We start from the raw sequence: 22703 nt of genomic DNA, 5'->3' as shown, positions 1-22703 counted from the left end.
TCTTTGCATTAAAAATGACATAACAGAGCGAATGACACTTAATGACAGTTGTCATAAACATGCATAAAACCTCCTTCATATTCATGACACGTGTCATGTCAAGATTATGAAGGTGTCATGTCAGTCTTATGCACACCCCTTCAAGTAAAGTGTTACCAAGTGGTTCTTGGCTCGTAATCATAGGGGAACCACTTTTGGTCATATGTAGGACCATATCTTTAAAGGTGCTCTACAGCACCTTTGTCAAATGGTGATATGTAGAACCCATAAGAGGTGCCATATTGCATTTTATTTCTTCAACAAAAATGGTGCTAAACAGCACAAACAGTGGTTGTTTGGCTTATAAAGAACCTTTAAAGGGGCTTAACAGGTTCTTTGTACTGCAGTGGTGCTATATAGCACCTTAACCACCCCAAAGAACCACTGAAGAACCATACAGGGGCTTAACAGGTTCTGTATATGGTAGCGGTGCTATATAGCACCTCAGTCATCCCAAAGAACTGGTGAAGAACTGCTGAAGAACCACTGAAGCACCAAGATTTGGTGCTATACAGCACTTAAAGTGGTTCCCCTATGATTATGAGCCAAAAAAAGCACTTTTAGTACTATATAGCACCATTTTTTAGAGAAGTTCAGAACGAGTGCTGTTTACCCGTGTTGCTCTAAATGAGTGGAATCCATTCATTTACACGTTCTGAATTCAAGCTGTTATTTCAGTTGATTGTGATCAAGAAAATCAAGACTCAAGTAAAAAAACGAATCTATCCAGTAATTGTTTTTTATTTTTTTAATATAAATTTCCATTTACACTGTTAAGCCAAAACATTATGACCAGTCACAGATAAAGGGAATATTGTTGATCACCTCTAAACACTGCCACATATTAAGGTCCGGGTAGATTAGATGTTAAGCAAGCAATCAGATCTTATTATTCTCGTAACGTGTTGGATGCAGTAGAAATGGGCAGGAAAAAAGACTTTGACAAGGGACAAATTGTTATGGCGAGGCGATTGGGTCAGAGTATCTCTGAAACGGCAAGGGTTGTAGGTTGCTCCCAGTCAGCAGTGGTGAGCATTTACCAACAGTGGTCCAAGAAGGTACAAACCACAAACCAGTGACAGGGTGTTGGGTGCCCAAGGCTGATTGATGCACGAGGGCAACAAATGCCTGCATACACAGCAAAATCCCCAGAGTTAAATCAACTCTGCTCAGAAAACATATGGTCCCTCTCTACATAGAGTTAAAATAACACTGAAGCAGAGTTAAAGTTTATGAGATAATATGCTGTTTGTGGAGTCGTTTAATCAGATCTTGAGAGATTTAATGTCTTTTATTTTAAATTAATTTCATCTAAGGCTGTGGCTGGAAGTGATTATGCTTGTTAACAGCAGGTGTTCATCACTAATGCTCAATCATAACTTAATCACTTAATTATCTCATTAGCTTTAACTCTGCTTCAGTGTTACTTTAACACTATATAGAGAGGAACCAAATATAATCTGAGCAGAGTTGATTTAACTCTGGGGATTTTGCAGACCAATCAGAGTGCCTATAATGACCCCTGTCCAGCTTCTAAAGCACCTTTTGGGCAAGAAAGAGTCAGAACTGGACCTTGAAGCAGTGGAAGAAGGTCGCATGGTTCGATGAGTCCCATTTTCTTTTACATCATGTGGACCGCCATGAACATGTTCGCCACCTGGGGAATTGATGGCACCAGGATGCACTGTGGGACAACGATAAGCCAGGGAGTCTGATGCTTTGGGCAAGGTTCTGCTGGGAAACCCTGGCTCCAGCCATTCATGTTGATTGATCTGCAACCTACCTAAACATTGTTTCAGACCAGGTACACCCCTTCTTGTCAATGAAATGTGTTCCCTGGTGGAATGGTTTGAGGAACATGATGAAGAGTTCAAGGTGTTGTTCTGGCCTCTGAATTCCCCAGATCTTAATCCAGTTGAGCATCTACAAAATATGCTGGACCAACAAGTTTGATCCACACAGGCTCCAACTCGCATATTACAGGACTTGAAGGATCTGCTGCTAATGTCTTGGTGTCAGATACTGTACCACAGGACACCTTCAGGACTCTTGTAGAGTCCACAGATTTCTGTATCAAGATAAATGCGGTTTTGTGCTTTCAATTAATCCAAGAATCTTATACAAATGTATCACGCCTTCCACAATTTTTTTTTTAAGCAGCACAACTAGTTTCAACATTGATAATAAGAAATGTTTCTTGAGCACCAAATCAGCATAGAATATCATGTCATATCATGTGACACTAAAGACTTGAATAATGATGCTGAAAATTAAGCTTTTCCATCACAGGAATGTGTTACATTTTAAAATATATTTTAAAAAGAAAAAAGTTATTTTAAATTGTAATAATATTTCACAATATAACTATTTTACTGTATTTTTGATCAATTAAACACAGCCTTGGTGAGCATAAAAGTCCACTTTAAAAAAAAAAAAAAAAAACTCAACCCAATTACTTTCTTCTTTTTTTTTCTCTCTCTCCAGAAGCATTAAGAAACAAGTTTGTTCATCTGTCACATTATCTTGCCTGCTCGTTTAACAATAGTGCTTTATAAATACAATATTCCTGCAACCAAACATTGCTTGATTTACAGTTTGGTCAAAGTTTATATCTCATGTAAAGGAGCTGAATTAATCTATTCATAAGTGCTACATATGCTTGATTTTAACAGCTTTCCCCAAAAAATAAATGATCCAAAAACAACAACAACAAATAAAGATAAATTACTACGCAAATGACAGTCCAGACAGAGAGACCCATGACGGTACCATGATTACCCTTCTCCAGAACATTACAAATCTCTCTCTCAAAAAAAAAAAAAAATGTGAAAAAAATTAAGTATCTTCCATTTAATGAATTCAATTATTCAAAAAAGTGAAGAGAAGAAAAATAACAAAATGTTGAAGAATTCTCAGCTTAACTGAAAATACTCCTGACAGGAAGTCTATGTACAGTAAATCACCCAAATAAATCATATACTGTACAATATTTGTCTTTTGACTTCGGTTTAAAGAGGAAACAAGTAGCTAGCATGTGAAGAACTGCAAATTATATAGCTATGTTGTCCTACTTTATAAATGTTATTACATATTTGGAAAACCAAGGCTTGTTTGGCATTTGTTGGAGGCTCTTTACAGTTAGTTCACACTGTATATATTGCTTTGGGACACGTTTTTGACAGGCCAATAGATTTGCAACATCTCGTGAGAAACATTTAAAGAGACATTTATTAAAGCACAGTGACAGCACTGTTCGTATAACAGGGAAGTCACAGATGAACGATTCTTATCCAAGCGGGCTGGTTCTTCATTCATCTTACATGTCATGCTGAGCCACAAGACAGTTGTACCTTTCTTTGTCCATTTTCAGCCTTCTTCACCCCAATTTTTCTTCACTCCTGCATTCTACTGGTGCTCTTCTTTGGCCCAGGCATTATGGGTTCATATGACCACAGCTGCCAACTCAAGATAGCCAGAGCCTGGTGAGCACTGATAGGTAAGAACTAAGCTCCACCTTGTTTTGTTTTGTTTTGTTGTTGTTTGTTTGTTTGTTTTTTGCTTTATTTTTTCATGATTGTCAGCTGCACAGTCAAACGTATCCTCCTAAAGACAGGTTTGGATGGGGTCTGTTCTTGTTCTGGCGCTGGTCGGGATGTTGTGCCAGATGTGCTGTGTTACTCTCCATTGCATAGTTTGTGTGGCCTCCATTCTGAAACTGATTAGAGATGATTTTAGAATGATTACTTGTCTTAAGCCCTATTCAGACAGGATTAGCTTTACAAGGGTAGACAGAGAAATGTTTTTATCACAGGATGTCTGTAATATTAATGACCAATTCGCACGGGATAAGAAATCTCAGTAAAACTACCAGAAGTAGGAGGGGTAACTCGATTTACGAAGTGCCGTCACCAGGGTTGCCAGGTTTCCCCAACAAAACCCGTACAAAAACTAGTACAATTCGCATTGCAGACTCTAATATTATGTTATGTGGGGTCACTTCAACCCGTGGGCATGAAAAACGACCCGCGGCAACGGTGTAAAAGTAGCCCTGAAGCATTGTTTTGAAATCGGCCATCACTAAGTCATTATTTTTTTTTTTTTTTTTGGTGATCCAAAAATATTCTCATCACTTTATAATATTAATATTGAACCACTGTACTCACACATGAACTGATTTAAATATGTTTTTAGTACCTTTATGGATCTTGAGAGAGGAAGTATCCATCGCTCCCTATAGAGGCCTCACGGAGCCATCGGATTTCAACTAAAATATCTTAATTTGTGTTCCGAAGATTAACGAAGGTCTTTTTCCATTATAAAGAACCTTTTGTGCAATTGAAAGGATCCATGATTGTAAAAGGGTCCTCATGTAACCATAGATGCCAATTTAGAACCTTTATTGTTAAGAGTGAAGGTAGGTAAACCACACATGAACAGTTTGGTTCTTACCTGGCCTATGTAAGCTTGTTGATCCAGGCTTGGTCCAACACCTACTCTTTCATCCTGTCCCGAGTGTCTCCTTCTCTCCATGTCACCATCCAGGCCATTGAGGAGCTCCTCGAGGTCCTGAGCAGTGAACTCTCTCAAACCTGTGTCACTTGCAGTGATATAAGGTGAAGAGAGCTGCTGGGAGCAGCTGATGGACACAGTGCTTAGATGGTTTCTGAAATTGTGCTTCAGATCGAGAGGGGGTGTCTCCAGGTAAAAGCATCCAGGCTGTTGGAGCTCTGCCTGGAAGAGGGGAGGAACCTGCTGCATGTCGCTGGCAAGAACTTCAGTGAGGTTCCCACAAACCTGAGCATTTTTGAGTGTTTTACATACCTGCTGATGGAGAGGTGGAAGGTATGAGCACTGTGATTGTTGGCTTGTCGTCTGAACCTGGTGTTTTTGGATTGTAATGTGTGAAAGTTTGCATTGTGTGATTCCTGTCCCTTTGTATGGTTGAGACATTGTGTGTTGCTGTCCTTGAGGACAGTTTTGGAGATCTGCAGTAGCCTGCAGTTCATTATGAGGCTGTATTCGTGAGGAGTGTTGTGACTTTGGTTGAGTATGTTCAATTGTAAAAGTCATCTGTTGTTCCTGAGGTATAAATGTGAGATGATCACATGAATCCTGTGGGATTAGCACAGGAGCTTGCTGTGGAGGTGTGAAGGTCTGCGTAGGCTTCCTGAGAAGACACTTCTCCTTCACTTTGTCCTGGACATCATCTATACAGTCCGTCTTCGTCCTGAGAGACTGTTGCACATAGGACAAGATGCCATCTGTGAGGTCTGGCACGTCATCCCGACCATCAAGGTCAATCCTGCGGAACAGTTCGTCTTGTTCTAGGAACTTCAGGTCTTCTGGGCTGATGCCTAAACTCCCCATGAAGTTCAGTATCTCACAGTTGTCATCTCCTCCAGAGCCAACAATTGGTTCTTGTTTGAACTGAGAGCTTTCAGAGAATGAAATAACACTTCCTTGCCAGTTACTGGAGAAGATCCCACCGAGATCCTCATCCCCTAAGCCCTGTACCGACGCAGAACGCTCATCTGCAGAACCCAAATATATTGACTCATCCTGCTTCAGCATGGAGCCCAGTAGCGAGTCAGGGTCTACAGTTCCAGTGGTTCTGAGTAGGGTATTGGTGTCTGGAGCAGTTGGATCACAAGGTGTTGTGTTACCCAGAGATCTGGGCAGGTTTGTGTCATAGAGAACAGCCTCTCCTGTTGTAAAGCTGAAGGGAAGCATCATAGCACGCTTTTTCAGGTTCTCCTCACCCTCCTCGTCCCTACATAGGAAGAAATGACTCATTCTCAAGCAAGACTATAGAAACAATATTAAATTCTACTACCAAAAAACAATATTAATACTAGATCTGAATTAAATAGAAGTGCTTGCAACACAGCAAAAGTAAGCACAGGGTTCAAGTTTTTGTTTTGCTGCTTTGCCGGTTATATACTGTTTCATAAAAAAACAACATAAGAAAACATATACAGGCTGTACAATATGAAAAAGAGACAACTTCACAAAGACAAATAAAGGCATACGTGATGACTCTCTGAGAGGCAATGATGCAATCCGGTTGCCCATTTTTGTAGACAAGTCTTGCATTTGACTGTATCCAAATCCAGAGGTTCTGTTTAGTCAACAGTCTGAAAACAGTCAACCCACTTTCACCAGTCCTCATCACTGCAGGGGAGAGAAATGATTAATTAATTTAAATAATCAGCATGTTTCTACATTAATAATAAAAAGTAAATGCTTCTGATAGCAGTCCTCTTTTAAAAGATTCATTTCAGATCTATGTAGATTTGTCATTGGTTCATGCGGTTCAAGAAAACACATTTGAGCTTCCGATTGCCATATTTGATGTGCTCTATGTTTGTGCGTTTGTCAATGCTTATAAGTAAATAAAAGCCTAAATTAAATCTGTTCATCATGATCACATCTCTTCAGAAGTCTTGGATTAAACTGTTCGATTCATATGGTTTACTTTTACAATGAGTTTTTGTACTTTTTGAAGTGTGAAAATTTTGGTTGCGTGGGACAAAAATGATGTGAGAATATTAAAAATATCTTAATTTGTGTTTTAAATATGAATGGAAGTCTTATGGGTTTGGAATAATTGATTTTAAATGATTTTTTAATTTTCATTTTTAGGTGAACTATCACTTTAGGAGCAACACAATTATTTCCGCAACAGTTAGATCTCTACCCTCTGACACTTCAATGTTGAAACCCAGCGGCAGGAGCAAGTGAGGTTAGTGTGTTTTTTGTGATAAAAGGGAGACTTACTCCGCATGTGGTTCTCAGCGCAGTACAGCATGTCAGCTGCATGGATGAACTGATAGCCTGAACCGCGGTAACACAGTTCTGCCTCTGTGTAGCCGAGAACAATCTTTCCTCTGTGGAGGAGCAAAAGAACACATGGCTTTGAAGAGCAGAGAGGAATACTGCACCAAATTAAGAGCCCATTTTTGTTTACAAAAAAGGTTTTTTCTAAGTGGTACAGTAAATAAATTTTAACAAATCCAAAGAGATAAAGTTGACCCTACAAGTCAACTGAAACAAACTAAAGTGAACAGAGAACAAATCCATAAGCTTTCTCACACATGTTAGGAGCTTATATGTCTTACTTTGTGTCACATGCGGTGGGAGTGAAATCCAGCTTATGCTTGGTTTTAAACATGAAGCTCTTGGTTCGGATTTCCAGTATGGAAGGTGGCTGCAGAGGGCTGACCAGGGCAAACAGGGCCAGCTGAGGAGGGATGGGTTTCCCATCTGCTCTCCTCTCATTCTGCCCATACAGGAACTTCAAACGCCCCTGAAAGTTCATGGCCTATAAAAGTACAAGCCATCTATTTAACACATTTGACCATATGTAAATACATTCCACAGTGCTAATCTTTAAAGGTGCAATGTGTAAAATTAAGGAGGATCTATTGACAGAAATGCAATATAATATACATAACTATGTTTTCAGTGGTGTATAAAGACCTTACATAATGAACTGTTATATTTTTACTACCTTAGAATGAGCCATTTATATCTCATACATCGCAGGTTCCCTACATGTTAAGTCGCCATTTTGCACCAGCATGTTTCTACAGTAGCCCTAAATGGACAAATTACTCTACAGAGCGTGTTTCATCACTATGTTGTTGTTCTTCTAAATCGTTCGTGTTTTTAGAGGCAGCTTGCATCGGCACTAAGTTGAATACGCACGAAGAAGAAGTTCGTCTGGTTTATTAGAAGCAGAAACCGTTCTTTGTTAGAAGTAAGAAGAAACCTCATTGCTTGACTGGCTAGCGTACTCTCTGCTGTCTCAGACGACGACATCTTTGTCTTGTGTCGGCCAGACGGCCACCGTAGCTTCTCTATGTGCTTCGAAAGGGATGGGTGAGTGCCGTTGGTTGCAGTTCGCAACCTCACAGCTAGATGCCACTAAAGTTTGCACTCTGCACCTTTAAAGCGATAACTGGTGCTTAATGTTGTGAATGAATGGAAGTAGTGACATCTTTTCTTCCGTATTGTGACGTACATCTGATGTATTGTACATCAAGAAGATCGAAAAAGAAAAATATGAACTTGAGTTTGAAGGGACAGGGGTTTAATCAGATTAAATGATTAGAGAAGCCCTGCATGTCATTGAAAGGTGAAAAAAAAAATGCATTAACAAGTGCACAGATGAATTTTTCACAATAAGACCTATAACATGCATTTAGAAAATTGGTATTGTGAATTTTCATTTCATGCTGACTTTAATGCTATTTGAAAAGTCTGATAACAGTGGCTTTCAGTTAATAAGGTTACAATCGATCCAGAAGAGACAGTCTGAGAATCTTCTCAAGAGGCTGAGTCATAACTCCAAGCTGTGTGGAAGTCATGGACCAAAAATGAACTCAGCTGACCCAAATATGATCTTAACATTATAACAGATGCATCATTATAGTCTTACCACCATAGAGCATCTTAATATTAGTTCAAACAATGCTAACAAAGCACCTTTTGTTACGTTTGGAACACTCTGTAAGTAGAGGCACAAGATGTCACCCCTCGGTCTGGATTATTACATTGTCATTGGCACTTCTCAAAACAGCAATATACAATAGGGTTATTAACAACAAAAATAGTTTAATTACAGGGTTTTCTAGGTGAGCACTGTTTTGAACTTCCTCACGCTTCAGTTTATTCTTATTTTAATTTTACACAATTTTCTGCTCAGTGAATGGACTCCATTTAAACTTTGTTTGTAGACCGTTTTTAGCCTTCAGCCAGAAGAGCTTTGACTCTCTCTAGACTCCCAATGACACACTTTTTTCGATTTTAAAATCTACTTATACTAAACCTGTCCTTAGCCTTACCCATATCCCACCTCAATTGCAGCAAAAGTGTTTTGCAATACAACATGAACACACAATAAGTACATTGTACCTAACATTTTTTTTATGTAAATGCATAGTTGTTAAAGACACCTAATATAAAGTGTGACCAAAAAGCTTTTTTGATTTTTTATTTATGATCATTTTTCTTGTCAACTTACAAGAAAGCCAGATGAGTTGTCCATGAGACATCTTAACCGGCAAACAAAATTTCTCTCCAGAAAGGCGGAGTTCTCTGGTGGCAACTGCTCTGGATTGTAGTACGTCTGAGGCAGTGGTGAATCGTGGGAAACTTGACAAACACAAAACAAGTGCATTTAAACTTGTATTTAGAGAAAAGCATAATTAAATACCAAACTCTCTAAGATTATATAACATAAAACAGGCTAATAATGCATTGGTGGCAAAATGTTGGCCCCTGCACTGTAAGCGTTTATATAACTCATTGTAGTGTAGGTAGTGTCCTTGCTGACAGCTGGATGTGCTGTGTGTGTGTGTGTGTGTGTGTGTGTGTGTGTGTGTGTGTGTGTGTGTGTGTGTGTGTGTGTGTGTGTGTGTGTGTGGCACAGGTGTCATGTGTATATAGTTCAAACAATGACAGGCCTTCCAAATTGCCAAGCGTTAGATCTAATGAAAACTGATCCCAATCTGAGCCTAATCTGAAACCAGAGCAAACTGGCATAGCCTTTGAACACCAGCTATTAGAGGTAGTTACACAATGAACCTGAATCCTCCGAGCATATATAAAGAAAAAGTATCTTGGGAAATATTCAGATTGTCTGAGATCAAGTGAGCTGTTGGTTAAAAACATGGTCCATTACAAACTTCTTTGTTATTCTAAGAAAAACCATTTGGATACCTTAACAAATCATTAGCCATCTGAACAATAATGACAATGTTTGAAGTTAATAGAAATGTATTGCTTTTATTGTTTTAAAATCATGTTCTTCGTAGATTTATTTCTTGAAGATTGTAAACTAAGATGTTTTGTCTCTCATAACAGAACTTTGTCAAACTTTGTTTGCAGACAAATGCAATCCATCTTACTTGACTCTTTGTGATGATGGAATGGGGACAGAATGTTTCAGTTGTCCAGGCACAATGCCTAGGTCTACTCATGGTCTGTCTGGAGAGATGTTTAGTTATTTTCTACCTTGCACTAGCTGTCCGGCGTCTAGAGTGCAGCTGGGGTTGAGTGCCCAGTGGAGCTGCTTCTGAAACTCAGCCCGGTCTTCAGTGTGAATGAGATCGTAAACACTCTGATGGATGAGATCTGACTGTAAACAAAACACATTGCTTTTACTGCAAGTAGTTTCACAGCTGCTCATCACAGCTGGTACCAAATTTAATGAAGAAATCTGAATCTAAATGCTGAAAAAAACATGTAAATGTCTTAACAATCTAAATTTGTTCACAGCCTGCTTTGTCTGGCAAAACAATCCCATTAAAGTTGCCATTTGTTTACAGCTTGATTTCCGATCGTGGTGAGGAAGTCGAGAATCACGTTTGTGGGAAGAAGCTGGAATTTCATACACAATAAATTAAAAAACTGCTATGAAGCATTTTAAAAGACATAAATTAAGATTTCTTTCCAGTAGTATTTCACAACAACAACAATATGGATAAAATCGGGTCCATAATGCTTAATGTAATGAACCTTAAAAAGGTTTCTGAGTGAGTAGATTCACTAAACGGAGAAGTACATGTCAATTCATCTCAAGGAAAAAAAATACACTTGTTAAAATTAATTGATTTGTATACAAACATTGAAATTGCACAGTTTTTATAATAACAACATTTTAATATCTATTTAATTACATAATTATGTTTCTACTCCAATTCTTTTTTTTTGTATTTTGTTTCAATATAAACATTTAAACGGTGGCTGTTTTATTCAGATTTATTCAAACATATATTAAATATTGAAGAACAGGTTAAGTAAAAATATAACAAATATGTAATATAGTGCATATATTTAACAAAATGCTCCTGTATAGTGTTCATTTTTCTACCTACCTATCAAGCAATGGTTATTGAATTTAGGTGAGGCATTTTCTGAGGTAAATTGTTATATGACCTATTTACAAGCTTTTATTTAAATTTTTTTTTTTTGCACTTAAAAAACTGTTTGAGCGATTACATGAGACATGATGCATTTCAGTAGTTGTACCGTTTCTTTGAACACCTGATGTTATTTTTTTGTTTATTTCATGTTTATGCTATAACTAGTAGTAAAGAGGAAGAGTGATTGGTTTACGTGCTGCTTGAACTACAGCGATCTGTCACGTCACATTAAAAAGCATCAAAATGGTATTTATTGTTTGAATTTTAGGGATATAAGGATCAATTTTGGTTGATCAGAATCGAGCAACTGATACTTTTAACACAGCCCTATTCTTTTTTTTTGAACAGAAGGTGCTAGAATACCAATCCAGATCATTTCGGTCCAATTTAGCCTCTACAAATAAACCCTGCGGTTTCTTCCATCCCCACAATACATATGCAAACCAGTACAAACCTGATGGAACCCCAAGTAGTCCTCAATGGTGGAGGAAGCATAGAAGATTGTGCCACTGGAGGTGACCACCAACACAAAGCCATTTATAACCTATAAAAAAAAATAATAAAACGTAGGTAGATTAAGTTATTCTGCTAATAAATAGCATTCTAAATCAATTTGATTTTGTTTTTGTCTAGATCTATGTGGTTAAATTGAAATATTTATGTTTCACAGCACACATTTGAGCTCACCTGTAGCAAAAAGTCTCCCTCTGGAAGTTCCTGAATGTGTGGTTTAGTGTTATTTGCTAGTTGGCTGGAGTTCTTTGAGTTCAGGGTCACTGCAACAGCAAACAAGCATTTAAAAAAGAAGCTCTGCACAATAGATAAAACAGATATTACTAATTCTTCAACAACGACATGATGAGAAAATTATGAACTTTACTTGAACTTCCTGCATTAATAATAATAGTGAGAGAGAAACATGAAATACTGTATAACAATGGCAACTTAAAGCAAGAGTTCTCCCAAAAATGAAAATTATCCCATGATTTACTCACCCTCAAGCCATCCTTGTGTATGGTGTATAAAGGTAGTGAAGGTTGCTTACGATTTTGAAGCCCAAAAAAGTGCATCCATCCATCTTAAAAGTAATCCACACAGCTCCGGGGGTTAATAAAGGCTTTCTGATGCAAAGCAATGGGTTTTTGTAAGCAAAATTTTTATTTTTGAAACTTTATAAACTATAATATCTAGCTTCTGGCAAACGGCCACTTAGACGGTACACTTCGAGTTACGGTGAAAGAGAGACCTCTTATGAGAGGTATGACTTAGGATGTAGGAGTAGGTGAGAGTACACACCTCTCGCGGTTCAAACAAATAGGGCTGGGCAACAAACTCAAGCTCCTCTTCTCTTATATCGAAATCCTCCAACATTTCTATTTAAAAATTCTCGTTTTAGACTTCTAATTTGTGACCGGTGTTTTGTTTTGCTCTCTCCTCTGCGCTTCCGCGTTCGTCAATACATCGCGCGTTGCGTCAGAAGTAGTGTTGTCAAAAGTACCGACTTCGGTACCTAGTCGGTACTGAAATTTAAAAAATGTGACGCTTTGAGCGCTGTTGAGTGGATTCGTAAACATCTCTGATTGGCCGTTATTTTCACGGCTCATCGGATATGTCTGTGATAGGCTTCAATGATCAACGCTGTAAAAACGTTGTAAATAGTCATCAATTAATCTCTTCACTAAGTGCTTACACAGATACACACGGGAGCGTTTGAAAGCAGGCGTCTATCGCGGATCGGTCCACTGTTAGACGCCTGCTTTCAATTGCTCCCACGCGTTGATCATTGTAGCCAATCACAGGCATATCCGATGAGCGCGTCAACACAATGGCCAATCAGAGATGTTTACGAATCCGCTCAACAGCGCTCAAAGCGTCACGTTTTTAAAATTTCAGTACCGATAGGTACCGAAGTCGGTACTTTTGACAACACTAGTCAGAAGTTATGTTTCCACCGTAAGCCGACTTGCGACTGGTTATTATAGTTTATAAAGTTGTAAATATGGATATTTTTTGGGGGAAAAAAAGCTTGGAAGAGCCAGGATATTTTAATATAACTCCGATTGTGTTTGTCTGGGAGAAGTTAGTCATATACACCTAGGATGGCTTGAGGGTGAGTAAATCATGGGATCATTTTCATTTTCGGGTGAACTATCCCTTTAAATCATGGAGCTGTTGGCATCTGAACAACCAAAAAGTGAAAGCAAATTATAATGCCCAGAGGTTTAACAATACACAGTCATGGTTGGAAAAATACTTGTGCTTAAGTTGGCAGACATCACATGAAATGTTTGCTCACTGAGTGGTTTATGACATGCAAGGGCAACTCTACGATTCTTCGAATACAAATACAAGACTCTACGAACTCTACGAAGGGCATCTCTTTGTATTCATATTGGTTTCATATGATTTATATATGTGTGTGTATTGAAAACATGCTCATCATAGAAGAGCTGTATTGAAGCCACTGTATGAATAAATTGCATTTTATAATGAATAAATTAAAAAATAAATTAAAAAAATGTTTTGTGTCACTGACCCAACTATGTAATAAACTAAGTCACTGTTTTAAAATGTATCCGTTGGGAACATCAATTCTTCAAGCTTATATACACTATACATAACTTCACAATAAAACACTGGCAAGAAGACACAAAAATGTACTCTTGACTCTGCCAGGCAAACTCATTTCTATTGAGAACAATGATCTTTCCACAGTCTTCACTTACTATGCCATTACTGGATAAAGGTGATTATTAGTCACTGTATCAACAAACCCCTGTATTTGGAAGAGTGTGCCAGCAAAACTGAGATCACATCTCAACTGGTGTTCCTGCACTCTTCTCATGCAATGTCTGTCAACGTCTGGCCCTAAAGATCCCCAAACACTGGTTCACATCAAACCTTGGCAGGATCTTTGATGCTACACAGCAACTCGGGTCAAAGTTTGCTGCTGTCGCCAATGACTATCAAATATTTCGTAACTCTTTTCACTAAAGTCAAAAGGTCAACGAGTCTGTTTCAATTACTCACGCAAACCCAGACCCTCCCCTGCATAGCCTCCAGACAGTTGGAGAAATTACACACAAAAACACGCAGAGCAATCAGCACTCCTGTTTAGCCTGTTTCTCATGGAATCCCTTCAATGCTGACCACACCTCTGAACTGGCCAGGATAATTGGATGAGCATAAGCTAGGGGAAATCTGGTGTGAATGTCGATTCATTCAGGCACTTTTTTCATGCTGGCCAATTCCCTAAATAATGATTGAGTAACTTCCTTGGAAAATGGCTCTAGGTATTTTTTTCATGACAGTTTCTTGCTTAACAAAACTTGGACCGTTGCCTTTATAAATCTCAAAAAAAGATGTACAAATGCACTCGTGAGAGCATAATTGTGTAAGGCTCATTTGAAACACATGCGTACAAAACATAAACTGTGATATTAAACTCTATAAAAGTCTATTCTCGGACTGTCGTTAAACGAGCTAATTATTAACATTTGAAATATATGTTTGATCAGGGCAGTAGTTCAGATTTGTACTTTTCGCAATTTTTAATTTTTTTTTACATTTTACAATATAAAACATTTTGCTAAATGTTTTATATTAGTCAAATAATACACACACACACACACACACACATAAATACATACATAGTTTATATATACAGTTATTAGACTGGACACTCTTAAAAATAATTTATTTTTTGTTATTATGTTTGAATAAAGACTATTTAGTTGTTTCAGTTTGTTATTTTTCAGTTATTCTATCTATCTATCTATCTATCTATCTATCTATCTATCTATCTATCTATCTATCTATCTATCTATCTAAACACACACACACACACACACACACTACCGTTTAATGTTTGGGGTCAGTAAATAAGCTTTTTATTTTTTTATGAAAAAAAAATTACCCTTTAAAGCACCCTTTTATTCAGCAAGGGTGCTTTAAATTGATCAAAGTGACAATATATGATATGATACTATATATAATGTTATAATATTATTATAATATATTACAAAAAATTTCTATTTTAAATAAAAATAATTTTTTGAAATTGTTATTCATCAAAGTATGCTGAAAAAATGCATCATGGTTTTCAGAAAAAATAAAAAATACATTACATTTTAACATTTAAATGTAAAAGAAAATGTTTATTTTAAATTGGAACAATATTTTACAATATTACTGTTTATACTGTATTTATCAAATAAATGCAGTGAGCAAAAGAGACTTCTTTCAAAAACTTTATCTTAGCGACCCCAAACTTTTGAAATTAATCTATATTAACTTAACATTTACTTCGTAAAAACAAATTTTTATTAATAAATTCTATATTAAGATTTTAATTTACAATAATAGCTGGAAATTTTATACATATAATGTAACTAAAATCTATGAATTCATATATGCACTTCATTCACACAGTGACATATGTTGCAAAACATTACTGATCTGTTTGAAGCTTTTCAAAACCCAACAGATTAAATAATCAGAATTCAACAACAATGTTCAGGGCTGTTCCCGCCCGGGCCATTGGTTCATTCTTACAGTTGAGCCCTGCAGGCATTATATACTGTAACTCTATGTCACTATATAACCTATTTTCAAGTACAAACATTGTACAATCTGTGCCTTGTCTGTTGTGATTCATACACACATTAAAACTGTTGGACAACTGCAAGAAAAATGTATCTGTCCCAACAGAAGAAAGAACTTCCAGACCATTATTATAACATTAAAAAGCATATTTTGCATATTCCTTGTGTTATCCAAATATGGGTCATCCTGAGATAAAACTGCTGAGAGACCGGGATATCCTGTGATACACAATCTATCACAAACAAACGGAGGAACACCATGCGCTGCTCTGTCCAACTTCCATATCTCAATGCCGAGGGCAAAATCCTCTTGCCTAATGCCAGGTAAATTTCTTGGGTTAATGTTTTCAAAAACATATTCTGGTATTACAGAAACAACCAGCTTTGGGTGATCATTAAGAGAATTTACTTGTCAAAACAACTGCATTTTCTGCTCTTGAAAGAAAATGCTATTGTTGTAGTTCTCACCAGACTTCCGCTGCAAGAGTATGCATATGATTACAAATTTATATTTTACTTTCTGCAGGATCTCACACACCCCAGTGGCATCCTGTTATTTGAAAGAGCTCCCCCTACTTTCTCTCTGAGGGGGTTAGACAGCAATTAGCCTAGAGATGTGGCAGACCCTCATAGGAGGAAACAAGCATATAAGTATTGAGGTACATTAGACTTCGGGTTTACCTAACTACTTAAAATGATCTGTGATCTAGGGGGCTTCCACACTGGGCAATGTTTGCTGCAATCCTATTTCAGTGCCCCCAGCTAGTGTTGGGGAAAGTTACTTTTAAAAGTAATGCATTACAACAATGTGTTACTCCCTAAAAAGGTAACTAATTGCATTACTTAGTTACTTTTTATGAAAAGGAATCATATCATACACCCGGCGCAATGCGGCGCTAGGCACAAAGCAAGTGTTTTTTGCTAGTTTCAGCCCGACGCAGTTATCATTTTCATGTCCTGTGCCACATTGTTTAAATAGAAAATGCATTTGAACTCATTTGTGCACCCATGGGTGTGCTGGTCTGAAAACGAGGTGTGTTCAGGTGCATTGTTGCCGCGTTGTGTTACATGTGCATGTGTGTGCATTTATTTATTTAATTATTTGTCTGTCCTCTAGGGGCAGGAAAAGCAATTACCTGTGTTTTGTGTTTAATTGAGCAGATTCCTCACAGTTGTGAACCATTGGCAAGTGCTTAAAAAAAGCCAAGCTGCCACATTTTAGCGGCGGGACTTGAGCAGCCGTCCAAACACGGAGTTGCGCTCTCTGTTGTTTTTTTTTCTTTTTATTTTCCTGACTAATTTCTCCCACCCTGTTTATATATTATGTTATTTCAATAAACTCCCCTATTTGACCAAGCCTTTGTGTTATTCCTCTTTTGTGTTATGGCAGTGGCTGTAAGACATTGCTATTTTAAAGGTGCTAAAGAGGATGTTTTGTTTTATACATTTTTGCAATATTACTTTAAACTGTCTTTACTAACTGATAAAAGACTATTTATTAGGTGCACTGAAAGGAATAATATTAATATACATCAACTGTGCACAAGGTAGGGCCTTAAAAACATCAGCCAATCGTTTACGCGATCATCGCGTAAAACGATTGGCCCTCTGGCTTGTCAATCACTGCCGTGACGTTCCTTGTGAGAGACGTGCGCGGATTGGCCCTCTGGCTTGTCAATCACTGCCATGACGTTCCTTGTGCGAGACGTGCGCGGCTGCGCGCTCCAGTAACTTTCCACACTCTACAGGCGCCACATGCAATGTTTTTGTCAGGAGATAGGAGTAACAACTGCAGATTATGAGTTACCTGCGGTGAGTCCGACATAATGAATCCACTAACACGACACAGCGAATGCCGGTGGTAAACACACGTATTCCAATACTCATGCACGAGTTTTGGGAGGCGTTCTCTTGAAATGAGCTGTGAAGGAGGGGGGTTGTTCTTACGCATGCGCTCATTTCAAAAACTCAGAAACAGTCTTTGGATTCTCAGTCGACAAAAAAATCCTCTCTATCACCTTTAAGGCAACTGAAATAGACTGTGTCTAAAGTCAATGGTGCAGTATTTTATTTTTTGTTATTTAAAAAGCGTGTTAGTAATATGTGCCTATGCGCAGCAGCACACAAACATGCCAAATATTAAAAATAAAAGGATTACAATGTAAAAGATTATTATTGTGTGCATAAAGATAAAAATGCTTTGGTGGAATCTGGCTTGTCCTGTAGATGGTCGCACACTTTAACCTCGCGCACGAGCAGATCCTTTTCCTCGCAAGAGAAGTGTTCAGTTTTTCCGCTTGCAAATTCCGCCATGTAAATAGCGAATCCGTCATGGTGCGAGCATAACTGGCTTTAATGGGAATGAGAGATGAGACTCTGATTGGTTTATTCACGTTACGGACAAAACAGACCCATTACCCATTAAGAGAATAGGGACAACCCTTTTAGACCAGTGGTTCTCAAACTTTTTAGCATGGAGTACCCCCTGAAGGGATTCCCATCCTTCTGTGAACCAGCTCTCTTCCACTTCGACTGCAGTCACACCTTTTCCATTAAGGGACAATATTTGCCCCCTGATTTTCCAGTGCATATTTTTACATTTATGAATAACTTTATAAAATAAATAATGTTTTAAATAAAAATGTTTAATAGAGAAATATGCAATGATGGTAAAACAAAGTGATACTTTTAAATATTAAACTAAAACTGCCAGTAGGTGGCAGCAAGTCACTGTTTTTATGAGTGAGCCATCGAGTCATTCATTCAGTAACGAAACAAGTGGCTGTGAATGAATCATTGAATCATTGACTCTCACGATTCGTTCAAAGCCGCATTCGTGTGTTGTAGTTCTGCTCTGGTTTTCGTTAGAAATATTTTTTCGTTGCAAAATAGAGTAAATACTGACAGTACTGTGTTTAAAATGTACGTTTTGTATAATAATACACGTTTGCAGTCATGTGGATATTTGTGTACAATTCTTCCTCGTTATCAACATTAAATACAAGAACTCACACAAGGTATGTTTTTGTATCGAAGAAAGTTTGAGTCTTAAATTGATGTAAATCCTCTATCTGTGTCTATATTTGTTCTTCATGCAAGCGCTAAATCCCCACTTTTACAAAGGTGCATTGTCAAGAACGGCAGTAATTTAGCATGATTTAAGGCAGCAGATTCGGCACGCAATCTATCATATGCATGCTGCTTGTGTGGATACAGTCATTTTAGACTGCAAAACATGAGGTAATTTGATTAAATGTAATGGATTTACGGCATTTTGCCAGTTAGAAATACATGCTCGGTTTTAATATTATTTTAAGGTATGGTAGAGTTAAATTAACTACTCCGCATTTTGTTCGCGTACCCTCTTTTGTCACCCCACGTACCCCCAGGGGTACGCGTACCCCAGTTTGAGAAACACTGTTTTAGACCATGTGCCGGGCACACCGACCATTTTTTCCATAATAATATTATGGTTGAATTGGATCATTGAAGTTCAGAAGCAAAGACATTGGTTAATAAGGTGAGATTAAATACATAAAGTATATTTGTGTAATTTAATATAGTTAATTATTAAAGGTTAATATTAAATATTATTAAAAACATTTCACTGTTTTTATTCATTTTGAGGAATACTGAATGTTTTCATGCAAGTGAGATAAGTAAATGCATGTTCACATTTAGCCTAGAACTACAATAAGACAAAATGGGGACAGGAGAGCTGTCAGTCAATAAACCTGAAAAAGTAACTTGCGTTACTTATTTGAAAAAGTAACTTAGATATTTTATTGTAAATTGAAAACTAGTTACTCTAGTTACTTGAATGTAATCTGATTACATAACTCATAAACATAAAGTTACTTGTAATGCACTGGTTTCACTCTCACTTGATTCCATCGAACCCTGGTGTGTTTTTGTTCATCGCAAAGGTGAACAGCGCATGACAGAAAACTTAATTTGGTACTATTATGCGCAGTGAAGTGAATGACATTTGCATTTACTGTGTGTGCTTCGCATAAAGGCTTGCAAACAGACTCTTTTGAGCAGAAAGCTGATTGCGAGTCATTCATTCGCCGATCTGATTGCACTCACTCTTGCTCGTGTCCAGAGTAAATAATCAAACTGTCATACCCTGAATGTGTTTTGTTAATGACGTTGTCATTGGATAAAATGCATATGCAGGTTACTTTACTTCCTGAAACAAGGAGTATGCTCCCAAGTCCGAGTTGCTTTCACATTCACATAAATTGAGCCACAGTTCCAGTGCAACCAAACTCAGATCACCTCCTACAGGTAGTCTCGGGTTTTGTACCCTGGGTCGGCATGAAAGCTTTCACATTACCAGTTTTTTATGCGAACTGCACCCTGTTTCAAACTAAACTGCCATTGTGAAAGCACCCTTATTAATTTTAATCATTCACAAGGGAGAAAAAGTGTTGCCTTTGGATGCAGTCCACAAGATACTAAACTATGGCAGAATTTTATAGAAAATACATCAAAATAATAAACCATTATCTTTCAAATTTGCATAAAGTGGATGGGACTATTGTAGGGGTGTCCAGTCCTACTCCAGGAGGGCCACTGTCCTGCAGAATTTGGCTCAAACTCCAATTAAACACACCTGAACTGAGGTAATCAAGCTCTTCAAGATTACTAAAATCTTCCAGCCAGGTATTATGGGAGAAGTTGAAGCTAAACTCTGCAGGACATTGGTCCTCTAGGACCAGGATTGGACCCCCCAGGACTATTGCATCCATAAATTTAAATACAGTCAGAAATTGTACAACAATTTACACATGATACATGATACAAGCTTCATGTATTACCATTGAAGTGACTTTTGGCCCGCAGGTAGCTCACACTTAGCCTCAGTATGGTGAGTTTGTCCAGCTTGGATATGACCTCTTGTGGGAAGGGGAGCTGGCTGGCCAACCTGTCTAACTCTCCATTCAGCCGGTCCCGATGTCGTTTAGATGGGTTCGATGTGACACATTCAGCAGACTGCTTCTCACTAAAAAAGAAAAACATTTGGCTTTACTCTAACTTTCAGATTAGTATATGGCAGGATAGCCAATCACAAAATCAAGAGTTTAGACTGTATTTAGGCCCAAATTTTGTTAAGGGAAATGCAAATATGAACAGAAAATAAAGTTAAACACCTACATTCAATGACCATTTGCTGAAAAGAATATTTGTTGTTAATGCTTAATTTCAACAACCTGGAATAGGTTGTTTATTAGATGTAATTAATCACAAAATCAGGGTTTTATCCCATATTTAAACATTTCCCACAATTTGGTAGCAAGACCAAAAAAAAAATCTTGTAAAATATAAATATAAAAGGCAAGCATACATCTACACCTATATTCAATGGCCATTTGTTGACAAAAAAATTATAGGCTATATAATGCATCATTCCTAAGGTCTCTTTTGAATGGTATTTGTACCATGGGTGGTACAGTGCAACACTAACAGGATATTAAACAAATGGCATTTAAACTGTATATAGTGCCCTATTTCACTGACTTGAACTGACTTGAATTACTTCACGACCACTAAAAAAGTACGTTCTGCATAGTATGTGTAGTATGAATGTAATTCGGACACTCATCTGCCATGCTGTCATTATCATGTGACCAACCAGCGTCAGTTACATCACTTCACTGACATTCACAAATCCTCTCCCGTGGCCTCATGGGATAGTAAAGTGTCCATCGTATGCATACTTCAGAGTCTGCATCTGAAAACTTAGGTGACTTGTTGTCTTTCTAGGCAATGGCTCTGCAGGCAGCGTTTGTGCACGAAGGTACCTCACGAAACTGATTTCGAAGAGACTTCTGAGGCAGCGTAGAGCGAGCTTTGGTGAGAACTAAACAAATATTTAATTACTACAGTAGTCATTTCTCCGCAACTTTCGGACGCCATTTTTCTTTTCCTAGCACAACTGTCACTGAATGGAACGCATAGGATTGTGGGATTATGGGATATCAAAGGCAGCGAAGGATATATCTATTCTGCCTTCAAAAAACGATCAGATGAAGGTATCTCAGACAGGAAGTGAAGCTAACATTTGATTAGGAAGTGCCTTCTTGATGCCTTCCTACCTTGGAATATTGCAAAAATTTTACGTTTTCGGATGCAGCCAGAATCTCGCCGAAAGTAGTAGGTCATCCGGGTACTTTTTGCCTACTCTTTTATGCGTACTGTGAATTTTTGTCACATACTGTTTTTCGCCTAGCCTACTATATAGTAGGAAAGTATGCGATTTAGGATGCAGCCACAGTATGAAAACGTTCACGCACAAAAAAACACGGTCGAAATTACGTCCAAAGTTTGGCAAACATGCCATAACGTAATTCCACTAACAAATATGAGTCAAATTGAATAAATATTCAGATAACTATATAAAGAGATACTAAAAAAAAACTATATAGAAATATTAACTATGCAATGATAGTCAGTTGTCTGCTTTATATTGACTGACAGTATAAGCTGAGTAACATTATATAGGTTTAATTAAGCAGCCTTATTAAAAAACAAAACAAAAAAACAATGATTTATTACCTTTTTTGGACAGGTTTCTTCCGTTTGCGACTTGCATAACGATTACTGGTGCTCATAATTCCCACAGAAACAGATTCGTGGTTAGGGTGCTAGCAGGCTAACCTTAATCTGCCTTGGGTTAGATGTTAGCGTTCTGCCCAAATAAACAAACCTTAGAAACTAATAATTACCCGGCAGTGCTCTTTAAAACTGAAGCATTCCCCTTTTTTTTATTCCACAGTTAAAGCCCAGTGGTTGACAGAGCGGAATAAACATATCCCTGTCATGGCTAAGCTAAAATGACAAGCTTTCAATCTAACATTAGCTAAGTTTTGTCTAACTTTCTAAAGCTCTGCTACCACTCAACCAAACGCACATTTTGCTCCCCAGAAATGTTTGTATTCAGCTATCATATACTAATAGTCCTGGGCTGGCTAACTTATAGTTAGTTTGACAGCGCTGCTGTAACTCAGTCTCCGTGCAGTGACAGACCAATGTTTGGTTTTGACAGTCTGATCAGAGCCACTCCCTCACCCACTAACCACCTGCTAACCACTTCCTGCAATTCCTTTCAGTCATGTAGTGAACCAGC

The 22703-nt window shown here is 37.8% G+C and overlaps 1 protein-coding gene across 1 annotated transcript; it reads right to left on the bottom strand.

Moving 5' to 3' along the window:
* Positions 1–2414: 2414 nt before the first annotated feature.
* ahr1a (aryl hydrocarbon receptor 1a) lies at positions 2415–22643 on the bottom strand. Its single transcript, XM_048152739.1, has 11 exons — positions 22133–22643; positions 20395–20579; positions 11655–11743; positions 11422–11511; positions 10057–10180; positions 9065–9195; positions 7158–7360; positions 6817–6926; positions 6069–6210; positions 4489–5809; positions 2415–3754 (listed from the first exon to the last, which is right to left on the bottom strand). Exons 1-11 carry the CDS (start codon positions 22186–22188, stop codon positions 3629–3631), a joined length of 2577 nt encoding a protein of 858 aa, XP_048008696.1. The 5' UTR covers positions 22189–22643; the 3' UTR covers positions 2415–3628.
* Positions 22644–22703: the final 60 nt, after the last annotated feature.

Source organism: Megalobrama amblycephala, linkage group LG13 (genome assembly GCF_018812025.1).
Source record: "Megalobrama amblycephala isolate DHTTF-2021 linkage group LG13, ASM1881202v1, whole genome shotgun sequence".
In the NCBI taxonomy this organism is placed as follows: Eukaryota; Metazoa; Chordata; class Actinopteri; order Cypriniformes; family Xenocyprididae; genus Megalobrama; species Megalobrama amblycephala.
This window is presented reverse-complemented; position numbering and strand designations above follow the sequence as displayed.

What these genes read in the sequence shown, in the direction of transcription:
- ahr1a (XM_048152739.1), bottom strand. Translation starts at nt 22,188, where the DNA reads ATGAGCACCAGTAATCGTTATGCAAGTCGCAAACGGAAGAAACCTGTC. An exon ending in AAGAAACCTGTCCAAAAAAG is followed by an intron (nt 20,580 to 22,132) that starts GTAATAAATCAT and finishes TTTCTTTTTTAG; the next exon opens with TGAGAAGCAGTCTGCTGAAT. An exon ending in AACAAGCTTACATAGGCCAG is followed by an intron (nt 3,755 to 4,488) that starts GTAAGAACCAAA and finishes ATCTCTAATCAG; the next exon opens with TTTCAGAATGGAGGCCACAC.